Source organism: Conger conger, chromosome 8 (assembly GCF_963514075.1).
Source record: "Conger conger chromosome 8, fConCon1.1, whole genome shotgun sequence".
NCBI lineage: Eukaryota > Metazoa > Chordata > Actinopteri > Anguilliformes > Congridae > Conger > Conger conger.
The window spans coordinates 9631157-9656826 of record NC_083767.1 but is presented as its reverse complement, the minus strand read 5'-3'; the positions used below and the strand labels follow the sequence as shown (position 1 = coordinate 9656826).

Genomic DNA, 25670 nt, shown 5'->3' with positions numbered 1-25670 from the left:
AAGACCACCCGCGTGAGCCCACTGCCACCAAAGACGCGCGACACTCTGTTCACGCAACGACGGGCGGCATGTTCCTCTTCTGCTGCGGGAAGGCTGACAGATTCACCCCCCCCCCCCCACAAACAGAACGCTCCACCAACGCCACAAATTCTCACCTGCAACTGACGCGAGTGCCTGAACATTACAGTTTACTCTGGCAGCCAGGTCTGTCTCAGACTTACGAGCGCCCCGACGTTGAATAAAGCGTGGAATTCCCTGTAAGCTCGGCAGGAGAAGCCGGTCATCGTGCCCCCGCCTCGGCCGGCTGAGACCGCGCTCTTAAATGTAGCGCTGATGCGCGTCACCAGGAACGCGGGGTCGCTGCGGCACATTGTTGGCTCGTCAGCGTAAATCTGCCCCCGAATGACAGCCACCTCGCTGCCGGGCATGTAGTCGGCCTGCCAAGAGGTCGCTACGGTTTTAAACATGCTCACGACTCTCGCTGCTGCCACTTACTGCCACCTGCACTGTTTCTGGGTGAATTTACCCCCCTGGGAAGGATTGTGCGTACTTTTGGAACACTGCCTCTCCGTGACTGAAGATGTCTTAAGCAGAGATTGTTAATAGTGGCACAGGAATGCGGCCCTGATGTTTCCTGCTGTAGACGAGCCCGTTTCACGAGGTGTCATGGCAGATCTGTCACAGTGAAGACTTCTCCCTATCCTTGAACCCAGCAGGGTTCTGAAGGACAGTGCTTTATTAACAAACTCCTGCAGGGGGCAGGATAATGCACACCAGCAGCCGGTTCTGCTAATTAGCAGGCCTAGCTGGAAGGCCCATAGCCACACAGCTGTGAACCATTCAATTACTCAATTGTGCCTATGGTGTTATTACAATAAATACAACCTACTGCACATACTACTAGATGTGAGCACATCTAGATCACTATCATTAACATGGATGAACAAGCGAAATAGCATAATAAACTAGAGATGTGTGAGAGTATGTTTGTGGCAAATCAGTGAACTATTGCTACTACTGCTGCATAATAAAATATCTTATCAGCAAAGCAATGTGCTTTTCACAGAGAGAGAGAGAGAGAGAGAGAGAGAGATTAAGAGGCTATGGCTAAAATGACAAAAATATGGACATGGCTATTTTAGTTAATGCAGCATGGGCAGGGAGAAAAACTTACATGAGGATTTTCATATATACAGTATAGTCTATACGTATTTGGACAGTGACACAATCTTTACTGTTTTGGCTCTGTACTGCAGCATGTTTGAAATAACATTTAATATGTGCCTAAAGTGCAGATTTAATTTTAGGGTATTAACATTGATATCCAGTGATCCATGTAGGAATTACACCCCTTTATATACACAGTCCCCCCTGTGTAGTCACGTGTACTTTGAACTTCCTGCTGGTGACATTTGGAACAAATGTGCTTCATTAATTAAACGATGAAACGCAAAGATGAAGTGACACTGTAAAAAACACATCTGCTTGAACGGTGTCAGAGTGTATGTCAGCACACAGTAGGAAGTATGCTTGCATCAGTGTTAGCATAAAATATTCATCCAGACAGCCCATTTGATGGCAATGTGGACAGACATGATGCTGGGAAAGAGAGGGGAACAGTGTCAGTATACCTAAATCCTGCTGTAAAATACAGCTATGCCAGGTTGACCATCTTGAAAGTTGAGCTGGTCTAGCTGGGAATGAGCTGGTCAACCAGCATGGCCAAGCTGGTCATAAAGCTGGTCTAGCTGGGTATGAGCGCTGGTAGCTTGTTTTGAAACATAGCTTGAGCTGGTCAAACCATGTTAAGCTGGGAGCTGGTGTGAACTGGTCAACCAGCTAAAACATGTTGAGCTGGACAGTGGTCTGAACTAGTCAACACGCTACCAGCTGTTTCAAAACATAGCTTTCAGCAGGCCAATGCACCATTCGTATGTACGTTAGACCCACAGAAACAGGGGTCACTCTGAGGAATGGTGAGAGAGTCACGGGCTGGTCTTTACCTCTGTGAAGCCTCGAGTAGAGCTGTCTGGATTATAATCCAGGATTTTTTTAGGAGGCTTGTGTCAGAAGAGACGGACAGGAGGAGATGAAGATGAGGTGAGGAAGAAGTGGCATCGTGGGAGAGAACATGTGGAGAGATTTACATGATTAGAGAAGAACTGAAGACTACACACACACAGGAACGCACTGACACACAAACACACACACACACATAAACACGTTCACACATACACACACAAGAATGCGCTCATACACACATGCACACACACAGGAACCTGCTCAACCACACACAGACACAGAAACGCGCTCACACACGCACGGCCACAGAGTGGTACACACACACACAGCGGTACACACACACAAGCACACACACACATAGAGCAGCATACTCATACACACACACACACAGACACACAGACAGACATACACACAGCACTCACATGCAGAGTGAAAAAGGAGAATCAGACATGAGCCCAATCAGGTTTAATTGGTCTCCTGCATGCCACTTGATCTGTCTCTCGCCACTGCGAGGCTACATTGAAATAGCGGTGTCTATACATGTGCCAAACACGCATGCACAACAGGGAAACGGTTTCATAATCAGGGCCCTTCTGTTCCGTCAAAGCAGCGCGTCTTAAACTACACGGGCACGCACAGCTGTGCATGCTCTAGACTGAGCTTTAATTTATGACTTCCATTCTGACTCCCTGCTACTGCTCTGACACAGCTCCAGAGACAGGCACCCGTTCCAGGTCTGCTTGTGTGTCACGCTTACTCTAATGATTACAACGTGACTTTGCACATTCAATAACAAAAACACAGCACAACAAAAACAACAAAAGCATTGAGCAGGACTACAATAAAAGTGAAATTCTGGAAAAAGTGGAAGTGTGCAGAATGTATTTTTTGGGGATGGAATGGGGTGACAGTTTGGATTTATTTGCTTATTGTCACTCTCATTGGCCAATGGTGCATCCAATCGTGTAGCTTCTGCGCATGACACTTTGACCAGTCATTTCATGTGTCCTACAGCACAGTGCTGACTCTACAGGCCCAACGACCCTACGGACGCAAAAGACAAACCACCACGCCATTCTGTTAGAGCGAAGCACCACAACGTACGTGACCTCACAGGCCCACAGCATGCCGAAACCACTAGCCGCACTGTGCCTGCCGGCCGTTCTGTCTACGGTGGGAATCTAGGCTAGTGAGGCACACTCCAGGCCACACTTACCGGGCGTCCAAACTCCAGCTCAGAAAAGAATTTATACCAAGGTTCATTCTCTAAATCTATCTCATCTGGGCTTAAGTCATTAATCTGGAGAGGGAAGTGAAGGAGAGAGGGAGAGAGAGAGAGAGAGAGAGTGAGAGAGAGAGAGACAGCACTGAAAAAACTTACAGAGCCCCATGCAGGATGTTTAATGGACAACAGATAACAACAGATAACAAATAGCCTATAACGCGTACGCATATACGGTCATTGTGTGAAAGGATGCACTTTAAAACACCACAGTCCACAACATATGCAAGTCATCAGCTAATAATTCCAGCAATGTACCAAAGGGGTAGGGGAAATCAATAACTCTAATGTATCAGTTTGGTTTTCTTAAGGCATTAAACATTCTTTAGTGTGCCATTTAAGGCAGTATATGCTATTATCCCATTACCCCATGTATCTCAGAATATCAGATGAAAAAAAGGCCAGTAACAGAAATGTTGTCATTGCTGCTGTTGTACTGCAGAGGGCAGAAACAGCCCATCCATGTTTCCTCTCCTCAGGGTCTGTACTCCGAACACATTCCCTGCATGTCTCTTAAAACACATACAACACACCATGAGCAGGCTGTACTGATCAGCCATATACACACATAAACAACATAAAAAACGAAAATAGAAAGAAATATGTAGAATTAAGCGTGTGCGTATTAATATATTTTAATCTCTTTAATTCCAGTGTGGCTATCAATGAAGGCCTTGGTCTCACTGTCTAACATGTTTCAAAAGTTCCAAAATGTAATAAAAATCTATAAATTACATACATTATTGAGCGGCCAAAATCATAATGATTTCATTTTCAGTGATAAAACAACAAGTGTTTAATTTGTTTCCCGTACCAGTGAAAAATAATTGACACTATTATTTTAAAAAGTCCAGTCAAAGCTGGAAATGTTAGCTGTCTTCCTGCATTTTGGAGGTTGCACACAAAGCTGTTCCCCCGGGAGAGGGGGGAAACCAGCTGACTGCAACAGCGGCTCGTGAGTTTAATGAATCCCGACAGGCTGTCTTTGCAGAGGGGTTCATGTTTTGCAACCGGTTAATAACTTTTCCTTATGAATTAAAGCTGTCACAAGGCAAGTATTTGCTTACAGAAAGGCTCTGGGGATTACATTTAGCAGCAGGTCACAGAAAAATCTATATCTTTATCACTGTGGATTTTATTATTTCTCTATTGGTATATTAGTACGTATATGCTTTGTGAACATGGAAGTGACACACGGAAGGGAACAGGATACTGAGGTAAGTATCAGCCCGCCACACTTGAGGCGTGACAAAGCCACCGCTCCAGCGGTAATCATTCCATAATTCATAACTGAAATTAATTTGGGAAGCACACAGGGTTACACACAGAGTCTCAGGCTTCAACAACGGAGGTGGCTAACAGAAGGCTAACGAGGACTACCAGAAGACAATACTCCAAAAGCACAGTTTCCACAGTTAAAATTTTATTTAATGGTTCGGCCATTCAGCTGTGCATTAACTGTCCTTTTCGGGACATTAAATTCACACCTTGCCAAATTGTTTTTGAAAAGAGGCAAGCTCCATCTATCCTTGCTATGCCTCTACATGCTAATCTTCCTGTGGCACCAACCCCCCCAATCATTACTTTGCACGTAGTGAGATTATGGGACAGAAAAATGTTAAAAATGTCAACCCATTGGAGATTAAGCCTTATGAAATATGGGGCTAAACCATATGAAACCTAATCACAGCTATGTGCAAGCAGATTCCACAACTACTCACACAAGAGCTGCAATTCAAGGACAAAACACAAGTCAAAGCTGTCTTTTAAAAGTTAAGAAAACGGTATTACATACAGTGTGGACTAATAGAGCACATGTGAGGAATGGCCTCATATGAAATTATATCATGTACATAAGCTGTTAATGCATTATACCAACAGACCATTTCATTGTTAAATAAATTTACTGCGTATCAATTCCTGACCTCAGATCCTCTGTCTAGCTAGCATCTTTTTTTACATGAAGTTAGGCCCAGAGACAAAATCCCGACAATTTTTCAATGACAGTAATTTGACCACATTATGTAAATCTGTATAAATATAAACGTGGGGTGCGAAAGGAAAGCGGATATTCCGTTTTTCAAACGACTCGACTCGATTGCATTCCTTCCTGGAACCCAATTACAAAAAAGCCTTGAGGCAAATGGAAGTCTTTTAATACCGTGCTATAATAATGCTGAAAATATTGAGATAATAAATTACAAGCACAGCTGTTATAGTCACAGTTTCACCACCTTGTGGTTCATTTTCCATATCTTAAGGAGGCTTTTGGGGATAAAATATTTTTTTGAGGAGTGCAGATGCCTTGTTTTAATTGCTTCGCTCTTATAAAGTAACCCTGATACGTAAACACATCTACTTCTCTGTGCAGTTGCTTCCTCTCAAAATCTCCCAAGCTGAGAGACTATTAACAAACCAGCAGGGGATCAGTGTGCCCAGAATTACCACTGCGATGGTGTAATCCCGCGAAAAGACCACTTACCGGCCTCTCCTGCTCCAAGACGGAGGACTTCCCTGGTTCGTACTCAAAGATACTCCTGGGCTCAGCTCGATATTTCCGAGTGTCCACTTTTCTGTCTGGAGGTCCCCACTCATTCCTGTTGAAGCACGACATGAGATCTGTAAACTGTCTGATCATCGGAATTACAACAGATTACTGCTGGTCAACTGTGACAAATTACAGAAATATGTAGATTTTTACACACAGTAAGATAGATGCTAACTCAAATAGTATCCAAAGAAGGTTTGATCAATCCCATTAAGGATGGAGTTGCTGTTCCACAGTGTCAGAAATGAAATATTTTTAATTCATTCATAATTCATAGTATAGTATCCACTTAATGAATATTTCTGATGCAAGAACAAAGGTAGGGCTCAATTCGATTTCAATTCAGTCAATTTTGGAAATGAATTTAAAGTCAGTTCATTAATGGCAAAAATAATCAGAAGAACAATATTGACACTAATGAATTTGAATGAATACTAATGGGTTTTGAAGTACACGCGTTGAGCTTGGGTTCATTTCCTGCATTGACCGAACAGGAATGGGGACTGACCGCAGCCCTAGTGTGAACCGCGGTCCTTACGTTTCGGGCGTGGCTCTGTCCTGGTCCCGCGGTCTGGGCTGCGCCGCTGATGCCACGGGCCGGGGGGAGGGCGCGGGGTGCATGGGCGAGGGAGGGGGGTGAGCGGGCGTGGGGGAGGGGGAGGAGAGAGCAGGCGAAGGCTCTTTGAAGACGTGTGTGCCGTTGTCAGACGTGCTCTTGCAGAGCGGTCGGTAGGTGTGTGTCTTGGGCGGAGGATGGGACTGGATCGGGTTCGGTGGGCTGTAGCCGTCTGAGGAACGACGCCAGCAGACATAAAAACTCACTTCTATCCCAACACATCAATATTCATGACCAGCCATTTAAAAATATATGAGCTGCACAAATCTTTAATGCACTTTGATAAATACTCTATCAATACCCACACAGCCATTTGCAGTTTCTCAGCTGCCATGAATTAAAAATGAACAGCAGACTCAAAGACAGAAACCAATTCAAATCATTTTAAATCGCGCAGGAATATTGATTTACCTCTTTACAATGCAACTGATACATGCCATTGACTGACAGCCATTTCATATCACACGGCTAACCTCGTGAGCATTTTTGGAATGGAGTTGCTGTTATTTTGTTTCAGGAAAGGCAGATCCTCTTACCTGTGTTTACTACCAGATACGTGGGATTATGTGTGTCAGCATATTGATCATCTACAAAAGAAATAGAATAAAATAAAAATCCATGTTTCGCAGCTTGCTTTGCATACAGCAGGTCACAACCTTGACTAATCCACAGCACTGAAGTGCTAGAGGATTCTGCTTGACACTTTTAATGGAAAAAGAGGACTTCTGAAAGGCTTCACTCAGTTCAAATGGATAATTTAAAAAAACTGCACAGGGCTCTTTAAACCGGTAATCTCACTCCCCTAATTGGTAATGTGTGAGTTGATTTATTTAAACAAGTAATTAATTCAGCATAACGGTTGGGTGAAATGTCACTCAAGTCAATGAGCCTGACCCCAATCTAATCTAATCTAATCTAATCTAATCCCAGGGTCAATACAGACAGCTATTACCTTGGATCCACACCGGCAGAATTCAGTAATAATGGCTGCTCTTATCGACAGAGTGCTGACAGAAGCTCCTCTGTGGCCTCCTTGCTGTCCGTGACCAGCCAGCACTCCTCCCAGAATTATTTACAAACAAAACCACTGATCCATTATTGTGACTGTCCCAATTACACAGTATACCTCCTGCACTGATAAGTGCTGCATCATAGCCTTCTTATGGGTCTCAAAGAGTGGGGGGATCCAGCAAAATGAGTAAAAAAAAGATCAGCTTCGACTCAGATCACAACCTCAGAGTCCTGCCTACTCACACTGGCACTACACAACCCCACCCACATCAGCAAATAAACACGGACCGTGGCACAGGGAGGGTGCATCTCAACACTCGAGAAAGGCACCCTCCTTTGCTTCACTCGCCTCCTGCTTCTATTCGGAGGTATGGGGGGAAAAGACGAGTGGAGGAAAGGAGGATGCATTTTTCGAGTATTGGGGCACACCCGTCAGCCCACTTAGCGTTAACCGAAGAAAGTGTTCACGCGCGACGGTTGTCGACGTGTTTCATCAGCCCGTTTTGTATTCCAGATGTAAACGGGGAGAGTAAGGAGCATTAAAAAGACGGTCGGCCATGTTGCTGTGCGCGCGCTGCACTCACTCACACCCTGTTGAGCCTGCAGAAATGGCAGTGTGTGGGTGTGTGGGTACAGGGGGCAGAGGGGTGAGCTAAGGCTGTCTGGAGGAGGCTTATGACACACGTATTTGTCTGTGGGCGATCTACAGGCAGGCTTTTCAGAGCGACCTCAGGAGCTGCATATGAAGAGGCGTTTGAAAACATCTCCTCCCTTATGCTGCAGTCCAGCAGCGAGGAGTCTAACTAGTCCCCTGAGTCACTGACTTCATTACCGAAACTCCCACACCTGACATGAAAATGAGTTTCAGTTTGAGAAAAAACATAGATGGCAGAATATATATTATTATATTATAAAATACATATATATTTTTTACCATTTGATACTTCCTCTGCACCAGTAACAACAGGAGTCACAATGCCATATGTGGAGACACACAATGTGCAATCATAAAATTTCAACACATGAAAAATGCAAATGATGAATTATAAAGAATCACTGAATAAAAGACCATGCTAAACCGTATAGTACATGCAGTTGATATAGGAACTGCTGAACTGACATTGCAGAATGCCTTACCTGGTTTATGAACGACGTGAATCTGCTTGAACATGGTTTTATACCAGTCCTTTGGCCTGTCCGCTATCTTCACAATGCAAATGAGAAAAAGACAGACATTGCATGAAGGCGACCTGCTGGAGAATGGTAAACAGCCATCTATTGAGGAAACTGAATAAGCAAACACTTCCCACAATGCATCTTTAGACACCAAATCAAGCAGACATGGAGCACTACTGACTCTGAAATGAAGGTTGAACCTCTGGTGTAAGTGATAAAACACAACTGTCTACTGGCCAGCCTTTGAAGCTGACATCAGCAGCCAGCTTTTCCCAGGCTAAATAAAACGTATCCTGGGAAAAAAGCATATTTACTTCCTCAAAGCCCAAGGGACAGCGGTGGATTTTTGATTGCTGCCATAGTTACCAGTTAAGGGAATAAGAATTTTCAGTGAGCATTCCATAGACCATTCCCACTAAAGTTAATTCTGCAGAATATACCCACTAAAGTTCATTCCACCGACCATTCTCACAAAAGTTAATTCGGCAGAACATTCCCAATAAAGTTCATTCTGCTGGAATATTCTGCTATTCAGCCAATGTGAGGAAATTCAGCACTCACAACTGGTCATGCTGCTAATCTATTGTGACATATTCCTTTTCCCAAAAAGGAGTAACAAAAAAATCTTAACAAGTGTTTTAGTCTTGTAATGAGACTCACTGAATTCGAAAAAATTTTCTTATTTTAAGTTACTGTTTGCCTGATAAGTGAAATTTCGGTAAAGCTTTGGCAAATCATGAAATGAGTCAAACTGTCTCACACATTGGTAATAAGATTTTAAGTCTAAAATGCTTGTTGGGATTGACTCACTTTTTCGTTTTTGCAGTAAACACACACACAAATATGAACATATGTATGAAGCTCATACAGACGTATTGCTCTGATATTTAGGAACAGGAGGTGACTCGGGGTGAGGAGAGCTGAGCTCACCGTTCTGACGGTGATGGGAACCCCAGACTCCTCCGTGGGGCCTGAGACTGTGTACTGGGGCGGCTTGAGGACGGATGCCTTCTTCTCCTCCACCGGGCGGGACACGGGCGTGGCGCTGGCGTGGGTGTGGCCGGGGGAGACAGCGTCCAGGGAGGCGAACTCAAAGGGCTCTGCGGGAGGGGGGCGGAGAAATGGACAGGGACAACGTCAGTCAGAACAGCCAATGGGGGAGGAGTAGAGGACCCATGGAAACGCCACGCTGAGTCCACTCCACACTGGAGTTTGAGTGAGCCCTTTAAATCACTCCAACAGACCAAAACATCCTGTTAAAAACGGTCCTCACTCGTCATGTTCAGAGTGAGAGAAGATTAATGGGAGTCCCTTCTTTTCTGGGACAGCAGGAGGTCATGAATACGCCCAGACGCATTAATCCTACCACGTCACCCCGCCCCACCCCGCCCCAGGAAGTCCCAAACTCAGATTTGTGTTTAATCCCCGTTCTTGCCGAGCGGGATTAGAGAGATCACGAAAGGCGTGTGGGAGGTGTTGGTGGTGCTGGGAGGGGGGGGGGGGGGGGGGGGGTTTACGACACACCCAGGAAACCCGAGAGCTCTCACAATGTGGTCACGTGTGTAATAACAGGGTCAACATATCCCAGCAATTAGTGCTATATTAGCGCTTGGCACCCACGACAGATCTCAGCTGACAGACTCGCGCCAGGGGGGACGGTTTGTGGGGTGATGTGGGCTCAAGTGCACTGGGCTGGCTATGCTTGGAGGCTTTAGCGTGGTCAGAGCTCAGTTAGCGTGGTTAGCACACAACCTATGGGAAGCTGCACTGGGCTGGTTACGCTTGGAGGCTTTAGCTCTGCCAGGAGCAGGAGAACTCAGTATGTGTGTGAAAAATAGAAAGTACACAGATAAACCAATGGGCTCGAGAAAACTCGAGAAAAATCTAACACAATGAAAGATTCATAAAGCTATTCTTCTAACGCCGAGACTCACCTCAGGATTCATACGAGTCATGGGACATAAAAAAACCACGCTCTGAGAATCTCAGTGTATCCAGAACAAAAGTCAATATCCCTCTACCTCACCAGAGGCCATTTTAATTATCTCTCAGAAAGATGGGGATCGACATACAGATAAAGAACTGAAGCTCATCGACACCGAGAGACTGTATAAAATATGCAGTAACTGTATAAAACATACCAACAGTACGCATCAGCAGTTTCTCATACAATGCAGTCTGTGTGTATTTGGACAGTTGCTACAATTTTTGTTATTTTGGCTCTGTAGTCCAGCACATTGGATGTGAAATTAAACAATAAACTTCAGGTTAAAATGCACTGGAAGGTTTGTTTCTCAGCTGCTTCTGAATAGTCAGGTCTATTCATTTGCTCCCTTAGTGCAGGTATAAGAAAGCCTTCAGTATCTAGTGTTAATTCTAGGCTTTTGATTGCATTTGTAGACTGTTATTGGCATTTGTCAACATGAGGCCCAGAGTTGTGCCAATGACAGTCAAGGAAGCCATGAGGCTCAGAAATAAGACAAAAACTGTCTGTCAACCTCTCTATCAAACCTCAATGAGGGGCAGGGCTCACCCATGCTCCTGCTCTGCTGCAGCCGGGCCATGTTGGGGCTGAGAGACGGGGGTGGAGGGGGGTACCCTGGGGGGGAGAAGGGCCTCTGCAGGTGGCTGAGGGGGCTGCCCAGGCTCCCGTTCACCGTCATCTGGCCCTGGAAGACACAGCAGAGACCGCTGAAGCCATCGCTCGATGGACACAGTTAGCGTGGATAGCTCTGTTAGCACGGTTAGCACACAACATAAGGGAAACTGAGGCTGTGTGCGCTAGGAGCGCTATCCCCTGTAGAACAGTCAACACCATTAGTAAGGAGGGAAACGAGGCTGCATGGTTACAGGTGAGACAGGACAACGGAAGAAAAAACACGACATGTTAACAATGAGCAAACAGAGTGACAGTTACCATTAGAGTGCTCCATTAAGGGGGAAACCAGATCTTTTTTTGGGGAGTACGCTGCTAACTAAACTTTAAAACGGTAGCCTGTAAATGCTGGTGGCTACATGGCTTCATGATCTCCGTTTCCTGCTACTTCTGTGAAGACTATGACACATTTGGCCGTGACGCATTTCATGGTCAAAGCAAGGCAAATATGCAATGTTTGTTTAGTGAATTCCACGAGTCTCCAATTTAATGATTAATTATGACATGGACATTCCTTTCACTGGCTGATAAATATTTACATAGCATTTACATACCCAACCAGTGTCAGTAATAGTTTTCAGTGTCCATTGAAGCTGACACTGATAATTGTAAGGTCTAACTGTAGACACAGTATTCAGTCTTACCACATGTGTATGTCTCCTCATGTATGCGTATTTAGTGCGGCTGAGAAAACACGAGACGTTCCAATTCAAATATAGATTTTAATTTGAAATTAATTAGAGCTTTTATTTTTATGGGAAAAGCTGAGGTTCTTGGCACTACATCAAATGACCCCATCTGCTGTGTGATGATGTAATACTTGATGTATTTTCCTTTAGAGTAGTCGCTTGGCATGTATGTGTGGCAGTCCAGAAAATGGTCAAGGGAATAATCCCGAGAACTGGGCCTGCCACTCCATGCCCGTAGGACTGATTTTACCCCTGAACAAGGTACTTAATCTGACTGGCTTCAGCAATTACCCAGCTCTGCACATGAATAACAGCATCTGTTAAATGCCTAAAATGAAAATGTAATGAACTGGACAATGTAGACTGATAGAAAAACAGAGAAATTAAGAACAAGCCCAGAGGCTCATTTCTGGCTCAGTTATTTCACTGAATCAAATGACATACAGTATGTTGCCAGTTGGCATTCAGGGCAGATAAACTGCATTAGAGTAGGCTGAAATTAAACAGGATAATTTCTGGAATTTCAGCTGAAGTGGAGCTCATATTAATACATTTTAATAAGGAGAAGAGAGTGAAGCTAAACAGAATTGGTAAATCCTCTCATGTCTCTTTTCCAATATGCAATCCAAAACCAATGCAACATTAAAGTAAACACGTTACAGTACACATTAAAAATTATACCACAACATGTACCATATATAAAATCATACACGGTGCACGTTCAGACGATACAGAGAAAGGCTGTAGGGTAAAGAAAGATTAGTCAAACACCTGCACGCTGAACAGAACACGTCAACCAGAGGAGAAACGTTAGTGCTGTTTAGAAGAGGAGGGGAAGAGGAAGTCAAATTAGAGAAAAGGATCGGGCAGGGGTAAGATTCCCACGTTACGGGCGGGCGTTTAGTGTCCGCAGCCTCGGAGAGAACGGCGGGAAGAGGGGGAGGAAGGAGGAAGGAAGGAGGAAGAGGAGGAGCGTGAGAGGCTGTGGATAGTTACGTTAGCGACCGTGGCTGTGGCTGTGGCTGTGGCTGTGGAGGTGGAGGTGGAGGTGGCGAAGGTTAGCGCGAGGTCGTCGGTGACGGCGGACATCTGACTCAGGGTGGGGGAGGGGGTCTCGGAGCTCTCTGTGGCGTCCATGCCGCAGTTCCGCAGCTCCTCCAGCACGGTGGAGCCGTCGCTATGGGAACGGGACGAGCAGCGACTGGGGGACGACCCCGGCCCGCTCGGGAGGCGGGGGTCGGGCGAGGGCGAGCGGCACTCCGACAGGGGGGACGGGGCGGGGGACGGGGCTTTGGGGGCGTTTGCGGACAGGGGGCGGAGCGGCTCGACGCCCGGCAGGCTTTCGGGCGAGAGACGGGCTCTGTTAGCGGGCGGCAGTGACGCCGGCGTGGGTCCTGGGGGTGGCGGCTGTCTGCGTGCCGTCGAGGCCTCAGGCTGAGGTGAGGAGAGAGAGAGTGGAGAGGAATAAAGCAGGGGAGGATTCAGCGACACCCCGTTAGCGTGGTCGCGTGTAGCCTGAACACAGCCGTGGGAGTGCTCAACACACACCTGGACTGAGAGAGTCAGAAACATCGTTAGCATTTCACGTCAACTGCATCATTTTTCTGTTTGGTGAATCATGCAGATGCTTGGTTAGCTGGTCTGTATTTCTCAGAGCCTGAGCATAAACTCTGTATGTCAGGGCGTTCTCTGTTTCTGCTCTGGGGCTGCTCCCTTCGTTCTGTAAAGTGTGTTTGTTTACTTAGAAATACATGTCATACATTATATTTGAAATAACACACAGTAAAAGTATGGCATGAGAGCTTACTAAGTACTGTTTGGTCTCTGTCTTTAGACACAGGGTTTAGGCAGTCAGCCTAATACTGCAAATTAGAAAGGGAAATAAACTTAAAAAATTTTATTAATGTTTTCCATGATTGAAATATTGCTTTCCAAAACATATTGTAATAATGCCTCAATCCAGAAGCCAAACATGGAATGGATTAAGCTGGGAATTAGGGTGAGGGGTGACAGATATAATGAAAGAACCACACAGGATTAATCTAAACTTAATTCAGACTGGAACTTTTCCCACAATGCTAGCCTAATGAAAGTTCAGTTATTACCGTGTCCAACGGAGGTTTTTCAGTGTTGTTTTAAAACAGTTCACACAATCCAGCTTTTGACCGAAGGCCAACACACGTTGTCAGAGCAAATGCGGAAGGGGCTACACTTTGGCACAGCTAACAGTGCCTTCACTGCAAAAACAAAGTAATAACAAAGGACCGAAAATTAGACTTGTCAAGCCAAAAGACAAGACTACTTAAGAGAAAAAAAGGCTTTAAAACTACGAGACTAAAACATCTTTTAAGACAGATTTTGTTTGCAGTGTTTCCGGTCCCTCAGTTGATCTAACTTTGGTAAATACACATTATTTCTGGAACTTTACTTCTGAAATGTTCCGCCTTGCATTCTCTTTCTTTTCGGCAGACGTTTGCGGCTGGTTCCTTCAGTTTCCCCGACGGCCTTCATGAATAATAGAGCAGACACTGACGCGCTTACATCCCGGCTCTCGTTAACAAGCCCTTGTGGACATCTGCTAATGAACAAACGACGTTAAGAAAAAGCCTTGCGTACTAAACGCTTCAGACTGCACTCTCTTTCTTCAACATCGTGCTTCAGCGCTCCCGGGCATGTGTCGTGACAGTGTCTTGGCCTTCAGGGTCTGCAGTACATTACACAGCTAACAATTAGTGGAAAGAAGACGGGCGTGATGTAAGTTTACTGTGGAGGAGGGACATTATTGAGGGGAAAGAAATGGACTCGTGAAAAATGCTGAACATGGAAGACTGTACCACATGCTCCCTGGCTGGGGGTGGAGGCGGGACCGTCCTCGTGTCCCCTGGTTCCCTCTCTTTTCGGCCTGGAGGGGCGACCTTAGACACAGCGCCGGGATGGGGGCCCTGAGCGGTTAGTGTTAGCGGTGGCGCTATCTTAATGGAGACAGAGGCCCTGTGCTTCTCAGGCCAGCCCCCGGAGCCCGGGGCCTGGGTGGGACCGGGCTCGGCCTGGGTCAGGGGCCCAGCGCTGGGGGGATTGGGGGTGGGGGTAGGGGCAGGCCCACGGGAGGAGGTCAGTTTGAGAGAGGACACGCGACGCTCCTCAGACAGGCTGAAACCGGATTTGGAGGAAAGGCTGGTGCCAGGGAGAGATAAGGTGGAGGAACCGGCGGATTTGGGTGGGGCTGAAGTGCCCTGTAAGTGCGAGGACATGGTCTTTCCCACCGAGGCCTGTTGAGTGACAGCTGACCCTCGGTGACTCGGGAGGGACTGGGCGGAACTATAAGAGGGAGGGTCACTGCTGGGAAGGGTCATGTGATAAGTCTCTCTCCTGGTTGGTGGGAGTGGAACCTTATTACATCATGAAGATCCACACAAACAACAGTCAGGGGGAAGACAGACAACAGCATACACAGACGTTAGACTGTCTCTCTCTTTAAGGATAAAAATAAATGTCAACATTGCGGTCCAGGGGAAATATGTTGTATTTGGAGAGCAAGCTTTGTTGAAACATACTGGTTTGTAGAAACATGCGAGTTAAAATAGAAAACATTTGAAAATTATCTTTGTTCTGGCTAGAAGATGAAATTCCTCAGATGGGGAGATTGCAAATGTTCCCTTATAAGTCATAAAGTAACAGACGTATGGTCTGCTGATAAACACAGTGTCATTGCAACAGTCTGTCTGGGCCTTGACCTGCAAAACCACATTCCCAATCAAGCATAAAGAAAACACACAGTCCTCAGAGGGGACTTGGAAGTTTTTGATTATCATTCCGATAATCCAAGCTTATCAGTGGGGGTCGCAGAGGCATGCACATGGGAAAAACCTTCATGGAAAAGCTGGTGTGCTTCAGGTCTTTCACTAGGGACATTCCCCTAACAAGCCACTTTGTCCTGCTGAAGTGTGCGTGTGCCCCTATGGACTGTTACTGAGATAACAAGGACAAGGGCACCAGAGCTTTTTTAAACATTGCAAATACCACGGTTAAAGGAAAGATAAAATATAATATAACACAAATATGAGTCCTGCATTTACAGTAAACTTATTTGCTGGTCTAGGGTCTTTCTTGTTCCTGATGATGGAAATACACTTTGTTGTACGTCGCTCTGGATAAGAGCGTCTGCCAAATCCCAATAACGTAATGTAATGTGATATACTAAGTATACGTAATTACTTCATAATCTATAATTATATCATATAAGATATAACTAAGTTATACAGTCTATATATATATATATATATATATATATATATATATATATATATAAATGCATAACCTATAATTATATTATATGTGTAATAAATAATTATATAATATATCATTATATTATGTTCTATATAATTACATATAAATTATGAATAATTAAATAATATATTTCCCTCCTCTCATCTGGTATTAATAGGTGACTTGAGGGAATGATTGAACACCCACTTTCTGCAAACTTTCCTCTGTTGCACTTTGGATATTTGTTCTGTGTTCACAGTCAGAGCAACACCACACACAGCTAGTATACCCTGGTCTCTCTGCCCTACAGAGCAACACCACACACAGCTAGTATACCCTGGTCTCTTGGCCCTACAGAGCAACACCACACACAGCTAGTATACCCTGGTCTCTCTGCCCTACAGAGCAACACCACACACAGCTAGTATACCCTGGCCTCTCTGCCCTACAGAGCAACACCATACACAGCTAGTATACCCTGGTCTCTTGGCCCTACAGAGCAACACCACACACAGCTAGTATACCCTGGTCTCTCTGCCCTACAGAGCAACACCACACACAGCTAGTATACCCTGGCCTCTCTGCCCTACAGAGCAACACCATACACAGCTAGTATACCCTGGTCTCTTGGCCCTACAGAGCAACACCACACACAGCTAGTATACCCTGGTCTCTTGGCCCTACAGAGCAACACCACACACAGCTAGTATACCCTGGTCTCTGTGCCCTACAGAGCAACACCATACACAGCTAGTATACCCTGGTCTCTTGGCCCTACAGAGCAACACCACACACAGCTAGTATACCCTGGTCTCTTGGCCCTACACAGCAACACCATACACAGCGAGTATACCCTGGTCTCTTGGCCCTACAGAGCAACACCACACACACTAGTATACCCTGGTCTCTGTGCCCTACAGAGCAACACCATACACAGCTAGTATACCCTGGTCTCTGTGCCCTACAGAGCAACACCATACACAGCTAGTATACCCTGGTCTCTTGGCCCTACAGAGCAACACCATACACAGCTAGTATACCCTGGTCTCTGTGCCCTACAGAGCAACACCACACACACTAGTATACCCTGGTCTCTGTGCCCTACAGAGCAACACCATACACAGCTAGTATACCCTGGTCTCTTGGCCCTACACAGCAACACCATACACAGCTAGTATACCCTGGTCTCTTGGCCCTACACAGCAACACCATACACAGCGAGTATACCCTGGTCTCTTGGCCCTACAGAGCAACACCACACACACTAGTATACCCTGGTCTCTGTGCCCTACAGAGCAACACCATACACAGCTAGTATACCCTGGTCTCTTGGCCCTACACAGCAACACCATACACAGCTAGTATACCCTGGTCTCTTGGCCCTACAGAGCAACACCATACACAGCTAGTATACCCTGGTCTCTGTGCCCTACAGAGCAACACCACACACAGCTAGTATACCCTGGTCTCTGGTTCTGGGAGGCTCTTGCGGGTGTAATTTACCGGAGTTGGGGACCTCTTGTCCTGCAGATTGGGGCGCACACTTCGGAAGCCTTTGGCGGCGAGAGAGGAACTGCTGGCGTCCCCGTTCCTCAGGCCGTCGGCAGCGCCGCAGGACCTCCAGACATCTGCACAAACATGGAAGAGAGGCGTCACTTCCCCCGCCCTGTGTCCCTCCCCGCCCACCCTCCGGCCCTCCCCGGCCACTCATCCTGTTTATACACAATGTGAGCTAATGTGAGGGCTAAGTTATAAGGTAGTTTATCTGAAACAAGTGACAACAGTCCTCTCGTGACTGACCTCGCATGAGAAAAACTGCATTTGGATGAAACCTGTTTTAAAGTTACATATATAGGATTACATGGGCTTGATGGTAAATGTGGTACTAAATAATTGATAGCATGAATTGAACCAATCTCTACTGTTTTGCTGTGGAGAGCAAAACAATTTGATTGTTCCAATCAAGTGAATGAATGGCAGCTCATTGGCCCGACATGATGCAGACGAACAGTTTGATGAAGGCTCCTAGCCTCTCCCTAGGTACTGCAAAGGTGAGAAGGGCCCGGAACAGTTAACAGAGGGCTTGGACTAAGATACACTGACAGCTACTGGAAAATGAACAGAAAGTGTCTGACAGAGGAAGGAGAGATTGGAGGGGAGAAGGGGGAGCGTTGCAGTGACAGATGGAGTGACAGACGGAGGGAAAGGGCACACACACAGCGAGAAATGGACAGAATGAGAGAGAGCGATAAACGAAGCAGAAATGGAGCGGTAAAAAGAAGCAGTGATGGGGTGATAAGGTCGAGAGAGGACGAGGAGGGGCAGGGAGGCAGAGCCAGGCAGGATGACGGCCCCAGCGTCACCTGCCCAGGAAGGGGATTAGCGCTTAAACACAGACAGGAGACGCTGAGAAAATTCCCACGCCTTTGTTCGTCCCCCTGGCAACCATCTTCAGAATGTAAACAGGAAGAGGTCTGGGGTGCTGCCAGGACCATGTCAGTGGACCAAGCCAATGAGAAGATGAATGAGAATTATCCATAAACATTCATAAATAATAACCGACAAGTGTAGGTCTCCTATCACGGACTATGTAGAGTCTCTGAATTTGTAATTAATCACTAACATCTGAAGCTTATTTTTCAGAAGCTTATATGCAAATTATATGTTGGCACAATAAGGTTTTTAAATTACACAGTTTTGATGCTGGCAAACAGAAGTGCCAATGCCAACAGAGAACATTTCCAGAAACTCAGAATCGGAATAAATAAGGAATAAACTGAAAACAAGAAATAATAACAAATAACAGGAAATAATTGAAGGATTATCAGGTGTGATGAGCTAGTTCCTGCACCAAATGTGTCACACAGTCCTCCAAACAACAAATTTCCTCAGACATCTTCTTCAACAATGTTTAACAGTTTGTTAAACTGACACAGTATGGAATACCCAACAAGGCGTGACTGATGGCTCCAAAGAGCGACCGTTTAACAATGTGTTAGCTCAAAATGACACTGTCTGCCAATCAGAACTTTACTCCAGCACAATAGCAATGAGGACTCTTCCTCAACAAAGACATTCAGCCACCAACAGGTTGCTGAAGGCAAAAACTACAGATCTGGAAGAAAATTAAGACACCACCTCACATTTCAATCACCAAATATTGACTGTTGAACCATTCATAAGAAAATACAAAGTTATTTTTCTTATTTATTTATGGGCATGAACTTGTTTAGTTTGCATTATTCAATGAAAAACAACACTGTATATTTTGAGTTCAATGAGTTCAATTTTTACACACATACATATCCCAAAACTGACACTCTGTGATCACTTTATTAGGTAGACCTGTACACCAGCTTGGAATGGAAATATTTAATCAGCCAATCTTTGGCAGCAACTAAATGCATAAAGCATTGCTTACTGAGTGTAAATGCCCTTCTGAAAAGGTATCATCCTTTGAAATACCTAAAACTGCTTCAGCTTAAAAAATTATAATAAAAAAAGCCCCATAAATGAAACTCTTGTAAACAATGAATGTGACATGATAACATATCACACTCATAAGCCTTCTGGCCTGCTGATCCCTGTCATAAGTGGAATATATGAATCACTCTGGAGGTCACATCTGCATAGAGCTCAAACAAAAAGGGTTGTGCAGAAGGGAAGCGAGCTCCAGAAAGGGGGGGCGGGGGGGGCGCACGGAGTACAAAACGGTTTCCATGGTTACAAAGAACAACAGTTACAGCCGAGCGACTGCGCTGGGATCCGGTGACCCGCGTTTCCCCTTTTAATCCCAGGGGATGAGGGGCAGTGCGCTGTCTACAACACCACAGCACAAGAACCGCACAGCGCAGCGCCTTTTGAAGTGACAGCGGATACACCAGGTAGCGCACAGAGCGCAGGAAAGGAAGAACGGGACGCACAGAGGTAGATGGAGATGAAAGGCAGCCAGGTGACTGACACTGAGCCACAGACGTCTGGATGATGTGCTCACTTGGAGAGGAAAGCAACAGCTTGTGTGAAGAGAGTGTACATTTGGTACACATAACGGGCAACATTTTGCAGTTCTTATGTATTTTCTTTGTTATTTCTGTTTATCAGAAACAAACAGCTTATTTTGAACTTGTCAACCGGAGTCTGGTATCATAATATATTATGTTGAGGACGTAACAACATTCTTTGAAACAATAAATCTTAATAATGCACAATAATAATTATAGTACACAATTGTTATGATACAAGTGACAGCAAGTGTGCTTCAGCAGACAAAATGCCTGAATAACCCGTTCAAAGAATAGCAAATTATGTTTTAATATAACAGAATAATTTGTTTACCGTAACATTATTTTTGCTCACCAGTACAATCGGGGCCAGATCTGCAAGGTGATGAGTAAGCATGCATGTTAGTCTGATTGGGTTTAATACCTGAGACCAGACACAGGCAGGGGGAACTCTGGACTCTCAGGGCAGGAGTGAGAGTGACAGACAAGGCCACGCATTTACGAGCATGTCCTCCGCTACCTGGGAAACACGAGCGGCAGCAGCCCAGGCAAGCGTGCCCACACACAGGAGGGGGAGGCAGAGCACATGCGTTAAAGCACAGCACACAACACAGCCAGCACACAGCACATAACACAGCACAGCTAGCATACAGCACATAGCACAGCACAGCTAGCATACAGCACAGCACAGCCAGCACACAGCACATAGCACAGCACAGGTAGCATACAGCACATAGCACAGTACAGCTAGCATACAGCACAGCACAGCCAGCACACAGCACATAGCACAGCACAGGTAGCATACAGCACATAGCACAGTACAGCTAGCATACAGCACATAGCACAGCACAGCTAGCATACAGCACATAGCACAGCACAGCTAGCATACAGCACACAGCACAGCTAGCATACAGCACATAGCACAGCCAGCACACAGCACATACCACAGCACAGCTAGCATACAGCACACAGCACATAGCACAGCACAGCTAGCATACAGCACATAGCACAGCCAGCACACAGCACATACCACAGCACAGCTAGCATACAGCACACAGCACAGCACAGCTAGCATACAGCACAAAGCACAGCTAGCATACAGCACAGCCAGCACACAGCACAGCCAGCATACAACACATAGCACAGCCAGCACACAGCAGACAGGACAGCCAGCACAAAGCACAGCTAGCATACAGCACATAGCACAGCACAGCTAGCACACAGCAGACAGGACAGCCAGCACACAGCATACAGCACATAGCACAGCTAGCTCACAGCACACAGCACAGCACACAGAACATAGCACAGCTAGCACACAGCACAGCACAGCTAGCATACAGCACAGCTAGCACAGCCTTTCACAAGGCCAGCTATAGGCATGCAAAGCATTTGATCAGGTGAGCCATATTACCAAGGATCAGGGCAGTGAAATTCCAAGAGCAAATCCCATGGTTTTCTCCAAACAGCATTTAAGTGGGTCTCAGTCCACCAGAGCTTTTGAATTGTGTAATGCCCAAAATATTAGCCAAATGGAACTTGACTGAACTAAGAACACTTTTACATAATCAGTAAGGATGTAAGTAACCAGGGGATATGCTATATTAAAGCAGGTCACCAGCACTTCTAAAACCCGGGGTCCACGGAATACTGCTTATGGATGTTTCCATGCTAGCTAAGCCTAGAGGGCTTACATCTGACATCACTTAACAAGTTAGAGGGTTGAGAATTATTTACATCTATTTGAGCACCTTATACCAATCCTATTCAATGGGCTCCATAAAAGTTAACTGAACAATGATCTAAGTTCAATTATAAGACAAGTATGCAGCAAATGTATTTAAGGGACCAGTATTAACGAAAATAGGTTGAACAAACAACTAAACAAACTAGACTAAGAACAAACAACTAAAAACACATTTGTTCAAACACACCACTCAACTGCATATTTATGTAAACATTTACAGGAAATAGAAATCAATTCAATGACTCAATCAAACTTAATTATTGATAGTTTAGCTAGAGTGAAAACTATCCAACAGATAGGTTCCCCAGGAGGTTTGAGAGTATGGAACAAGACACGACAAACGAAGGCATCCAGTCTGTCACATCTATTATGCAGAGTTACATTGTTTACGACATGAAGAATGTTCTGGATTTAATAATTCTTCAATGATTCTTTAATTAAGAACTGTCCTTAACTTTGATTGACAGTAAAAGTTAAGGACTGTGAACACAGTTGAGGAAGAATGAGAAAAAAACAAACGAACAAATGATTGCATTTAACCGCAAGAAAAAAAATCAAACACCAACAGTGATTGAAGGAAACAATGCATTTTCTTCCCAATTGAGAATGTGCATTTTGATGACTTATTTGGTCTCCCACATCACAATCAGCGGTTTCTATTTCTGTTAGTGGGTTTCAGGAAGGTGAAGTGAATATTTTTTTAGTTTTAATCACTTAAGGCGTAAATGCACAAATATGTGAATGTTCTTAGCATTCTAATGCCGAAGTAACAGTCACCACTTTATAGTTTATAGTTAGGAGATGTATGATTGGCTACAATGTCACCTACATTCCATTATCACTCAGCTTTGATTTTGAAAGCGGTCACTCATAAAAAGTATAAACTCATGAAGTATGAACACAGTAACAATAAGAACGCATCGCTGACTCATTTGTAAACTCAAAACACGGAAGCTACTTGAGGACACTTTGCTAAAGATAATTACAGATGAGAATGTTCTATAATAAGATTGTGATGACAACTGAGCCAGCGATGGGCTCAAAGTTAAAATTTATAATAAATTATAAATTATGTCTCAGCGATGGGCACAACGATGATAACGATGGCAGCGAATCGTCCATTGTTCTAGTAAGAAAAAGTCCTTGGGAATGTGATAATTACCGGTGGCAATGACCGTACATCACCCAACAACAAACTGGTCTAAAGAGAAAGCTCTAGAAAGCTCTAGTAGACCAACTTAGAATTTAGAAAAATAAAATAAAAATCCAAAAAGACTGCTCTCCAAAGCGTGAAAGAAGGTTCTGCCTTCACCAGACCAGGGTGAGCGAGTGAGCGAGTGAGCGGGGGGTTTTCTCATGACTCATGCTGCAGACGCCCGTCGGCCGTTTGGACGCGCACCCCTTTGTCAGACGCACGGCTCGTTTAGTTTTGGCGCGGCGCTCAATCCGGCCGTTTTCGCCGTTTCCCGGGAGACACGAGACGAATGTGGAATGGCGCGGCGATCTGCGCCCCAGCTCGGCCTGCATACCAATCAGCATCGCCCAGGAAACCCCACGCCCAATGAGCTGCGTGCGTTCAGATCTGCCATTTTCACCGAAATGATCAAGATACCGCACACGTACCTGTATTCATGATGAAGATCTCTCCTTGTCCTAGCGCTCGAAATGGTCACTCAGTCCTGCAGATATAACATAAAGAAAGCCATTTAGCAAGCAAGTGCAGTCCTCTGCACCATTTTAGTCCATCAATAAATCCGTCATTCAAAAAGTTTTCTTAAGTGCATTTTGATCATCACAAAGTGCTTTTCTGAGGCAACCACAACAAACAATAAGAACAGAAAAATGTGAAAAGGCCTGATTTATATACAGTATAGGACTGTCTGAAGAGCAAACACATGAGAACAGACTATAGACATATATGTAATAGCACAAGTCAGTACAGTGCATACAGCTGAAAGGATACACATGATTATGAACCCATGGAACGCAGTGGCGTACACTGGATAGGGGGTGGGATTGGCAAAGAAAACTGATGATGAGTTCTTGAGAAGCCAAATTATTATGCTTAATTACATTTTGCTTGGCGTATAGAACCGGAGAAGTACTGTAACTAAGCTGTAGTCATTTCACTGACCTGATGACTTCCAAGAAAAGAGAAAAGAGGGGTGGGATAAAGACGGAATTTTGACGATGAAGAGGGAATTTAAAGAGGGAATTCTGGAGCAGAATTCACAGAGAGTGTTAGCGGACTGGGAGGGGGTGTGAACCTGCCGGTGAAATGGGACCCTTGCTCAGTTTCACAGCTGAAACGCAGAGCGGAGGATTGAAATACACCCAGGATTCTGATAGACACGGCGGATATAATCTGTTACCCGCTTCTGACTGCTGAATCTAAACGAGTTCAGGAGGGGACCTCAATACAGACTCGCCCTCAACTAGAGATTACGCACATACACGCAGAAGGGCCCTTATATGCACGCACACACACAGGCAGACACACAGAAACACAAATATGCATGCACCCACACACACACAAACACAGACAGAAACACAGAAACACATGAACACACATACCCAAAAAAAAAAAAAAAAGTAAACACATATCAATTCACGTCAAGTCGTTCTTTGTTTTAGTTCAATCTCCACATCGGGTGTAGTCCATATATTCCTAAATGGCAGCACTGTGGCACGTAACCATCAAGCATGTGTATGAATGCGGAGATACAGATTCCCAGCATGGCTGCTTGTGACAGTGCACTGCTTTGAATTGCGGGTGATATACAACATGGCTTGTAGAGCTGTGAGAGGCATGTGCCTCTTTTCAGACACACATTCTGAAGGCCGGGGCAGAACTGCAAAGTGCATCCGCGCTTAGCGTGTTTAAAATAGCTGACATTCACCTTTCCCCAGCACTAATGCTGCTGCAGTTTACACTGTGAATAGCTCGGCCTACGCGTACATTCCACCTATCGGGGACTTGAGGTACACGCGCATTGTCTTAGCACCTGTTGGCAGAACAGGCAAAACAGCTCTTTGAGTTTTAGATTTATACGCGTAATTACTGCAGGATTTGAAAACCGATTGCATTGAGGCTGTATATCATAATGACACTGCGCATGCTAGTAATAGTTTTACAGCTGACGAGTGACAGTTAACATACGAGTCAACACCGTGTGTGTGTGTGTGAGTGTGTGTGTGTGTGTGTGTGTGTGTGTGTGTGTGTGTGAGTGTGTGTGTGTGTGTGTGTGTGAGTGTGTGTGTGTGTGTGTGTGTGTGAGTGTGTGTGTGTGTGTGTGAGTGTGTGTGTGTGTGTGTGCGTGTGTGAGTGTGTGTGTGTGTGTGTGTGTTTGTGTGTGTGTGTGTGTGTGTGTGTGCGTGTGTGTGTGTGCACGTGTGTGTGTAGGAGGGGGGACCAGCACTGGAATAAGCTGTGTATGATAAGGAACGATAACTTGACAACAAAAAGAAAATTCTCTTCACAGGTTTCAGCAATGGGAACGACCTACTGATTTGACTGTCCATTAATAATTGGCTGAGAAGAAAAAAAAAAACAGAACTTAAAAATCTGAACACAAAAAGTACGAAAAGTAGCATTTCCTGAAAGAGCTCGCTGCAGTCTCTGTTCTTTAATGAGTCCCAGGTCTTTGAACGCTGGTGGA

At 45.2% G+C, this 25670-nt stretch overlaps 1 protein-coding gene across 1 annotated transcript in view; it reads right to left on the bottom strand.

Moving 5' to 3' along the window:
* sorbs2b (sorbin and SH3 domain containing 2b) overlaps positions 1-25670 on the bottom strand; it is a 65765-nt gene that overhangs the window by 18803 nt on the left and 21292 nt on the right. The window contains exons 4-13 of the mRNA XM_061251750.1: positions 23635-23690; positions 17770-17894; positions 11189-11324; positions 9586-9755; positions 8617-8683; positions 7005-7055; positions 6391-6640; positions 5787-5901; positions 3239-3322; positions 2004-2060 (exon numbers count right to left, since the gene is read on the bottom strand). Of these exons, the coding sequence (XP_061107734.1) occupies positions 2004-2060; positions 3239-3322; positions 5787-5901; positions 6391-6640; positions 7005-7055; positions 8617-8683; positions 9586-9755; positions 11189-11324; positions 17770-17894; positions 23635-23644 (1065 nt within the window). The 5' untranslated portion in view covers positions 23645-23690. The remainder of the gene's footprint in view (positions 1-2003; positions 2061-3238; positions 3323-5786; positions 5902-6390; positions 6641-7004; positions 7056-8616; positions 8684-9585; positions 9756-11188; positions 11325-17769; positions 17895-23634; positions 23691-25670) is intronic.